Source organism: Apis dorsata, unplaced genomic scaffold (genome assembly GCF_000469605.1).
Source record: "Apis dorsata unplaced genomic scaffold, Apis dorsata 1.3 scaffold_70, whole genome shotgun sequence".
NCBI classification, from domain to species: domain Eukaryota; kingdom Metazoa; phylum Arthropoda; class Insecta; order Hymenoptera; family Apidae; genus Apis; species Apis dorsata.
The window spans coordinates 407,770-409,509 of record NW_006263368.1 but is presented as its reverse complement, the minus strand read 5'-3'; the positions used below and the strand labels follow the sequence as shown (position 1 = coordinate 409,509).

The following is a 1,740-nucleotide window of genomic DNA, read 5'->3' as shown; positions in this document are numbered from 1 at the left end:
TTTTTTTTTTCTTTTCTTTTCTTCTTTTTTTTTTTTTTTTTGGTAGATTTTATGGTCAATGGTCGATTTGAGAAGTGAAGATATAAGTAAGAGGAAAATTTGGCGATTTGAGAATTCGAGTGATGGAAAGTCAAATAGATTTCCAAGCTTGTCTTTCGAGTTGTCGAATTTTCCTTGTAAAAAATTAAGGATTTAAACTTTGTTATGTGGAATAATTATACGGAAGCGGGTATCCGTAGATTTACATATTCACAGTTGATAAGGGGTCCAAAGAATTTGCATTCGACTACCTATACCATTAATCTACCTATAATAAGTTTGCATAATCCTTGAAATTTAACGTTAATTATAATAAAATTGATAATCAACTTAACCAAAACTATATAAACTTCATCTAAAATAAACTTTATAGGCTTAATATATACATAACAAAGTTTGCTACCATCCCCAGAATCTCGATATCTTGTACGTATCTACCTAAAGATCCTACTTTCTATTCATCCCAATATAAACCAACTATCCTCAAATCGAAGAGGATACTTCAATTCCAACATCACTTTTCAATCTTTCATATCGTATCGTAATCGACTCGTGTAAATCCCTAAAAATGAATAATAATAAACGATATACTACTAACCAACGACCATCGTACGTACATCGTTCGAGAAAAAATTTCGAGAAAAAAGAAAAGAAAGAAAAAAAAATTCCAAGACCCAAAATCCTCTGTACACACACACACACACACCACATGTAACGTGTTCCACGCACAGCTCCGCCAATACGAGCGAAACATCTGCAACTCCGGGCGGCTTGTGGGAGTGCAGCAAGTGCCTGGACGAGATGCGGCTGATGCAGAGGTTGGCGATCAGCGGACTCCTGTCCGTGATACTGATCGTCCTTCTCACCGGCACGTTCGTCACGCGTCGTGATCTCGCGAACGTGGTGGAGCGTGGAGGGGCGCCCGAGGAGCGCAGCAGCAACGAGCAGCAGCAAGCGAACCCCGCATGGGTGCAGAGTAACGTGATCCCGGGCCAGGACGAGGCGAAACCCCTCGAAGATAAGGATCGATGGGTGGACTCGAGGCAGAGACAGTCGGAGCCATCCGCGGTCGGACCCCCGCCGCTCCCCGTCCCCGGGCCCTACGTCATTAAACCGCCTAATCCACCCCTGGATGACGTGACTAATCAGCGCCGCGAGAAGATCAAAGAGGTAAGCGGTTCCAGAGCGCGTCTGCTCTCATCCTCTCTCGCTCTCTATCTCTCTCTTTGTCTCCACCTGTCCTGTGTATGTATGTATGTATGTATATATATGTATGTCACATCAGTGGTGATCATTACGTTCGAAGGTTCTCGTGGGAATTTATTCTTCACGTTGGTTTTTCTTCGAGAAGGGAAATTAGGTCGCGTGAAGAGTTGATGGACGAAGAGGTGGGATTGTCAGTATCGAAAGGTTGAGAGAGTTTTCTCTGATCAGACGATGAATGAGTATTAGAGATTGGTCGAGAGGTAATAAAGTTAATTATAAATCGCGATGTAAGAGAGGCTTATTTTTCGTAAAATTTATATAGCATTCTCAAAATTGTACATCTCAGCTCAGCTTTTTTTTTTGCGTTCGTAAATCGAGCTTCTTCCCCTCCATTTACCAAAAATCGAATGCGAAACTCATCGAAGCTTGGGTCGTTCCTCGAGATCTTAAGGTAAGAACTTGGAGAACTACTGTCGTCAATTTTTCACGTTACAA

At 42.0% G+C, this 1,740-nt stretch overlaps 1 protein-coding gene across 1 annotated transcript in view; it reads left to right on the top strand.

The window, feature by feature from the left end:
* Nucleotides 1-1,740, top strand: part of LOC102673139 (mannosyl-oligosaccharide 1,2-alpha-mannosidase IA-like) — a 151,544-nt gene that overhangs the window by 58,617 nt on the left and 91,187 nt on the right. The window contains exon 3 of the mRNA XM_006610231.2: nt 771-1,209. Within this exon, the coding sequence (XP_006610294.1) occupies nt 841-1,209 (369 nt within the window). The 5' untranslated portion in view covers nt 771-840. The remainder of the gene's footprint in view (nt 1-770; nt 1,210-1,740) is intronic.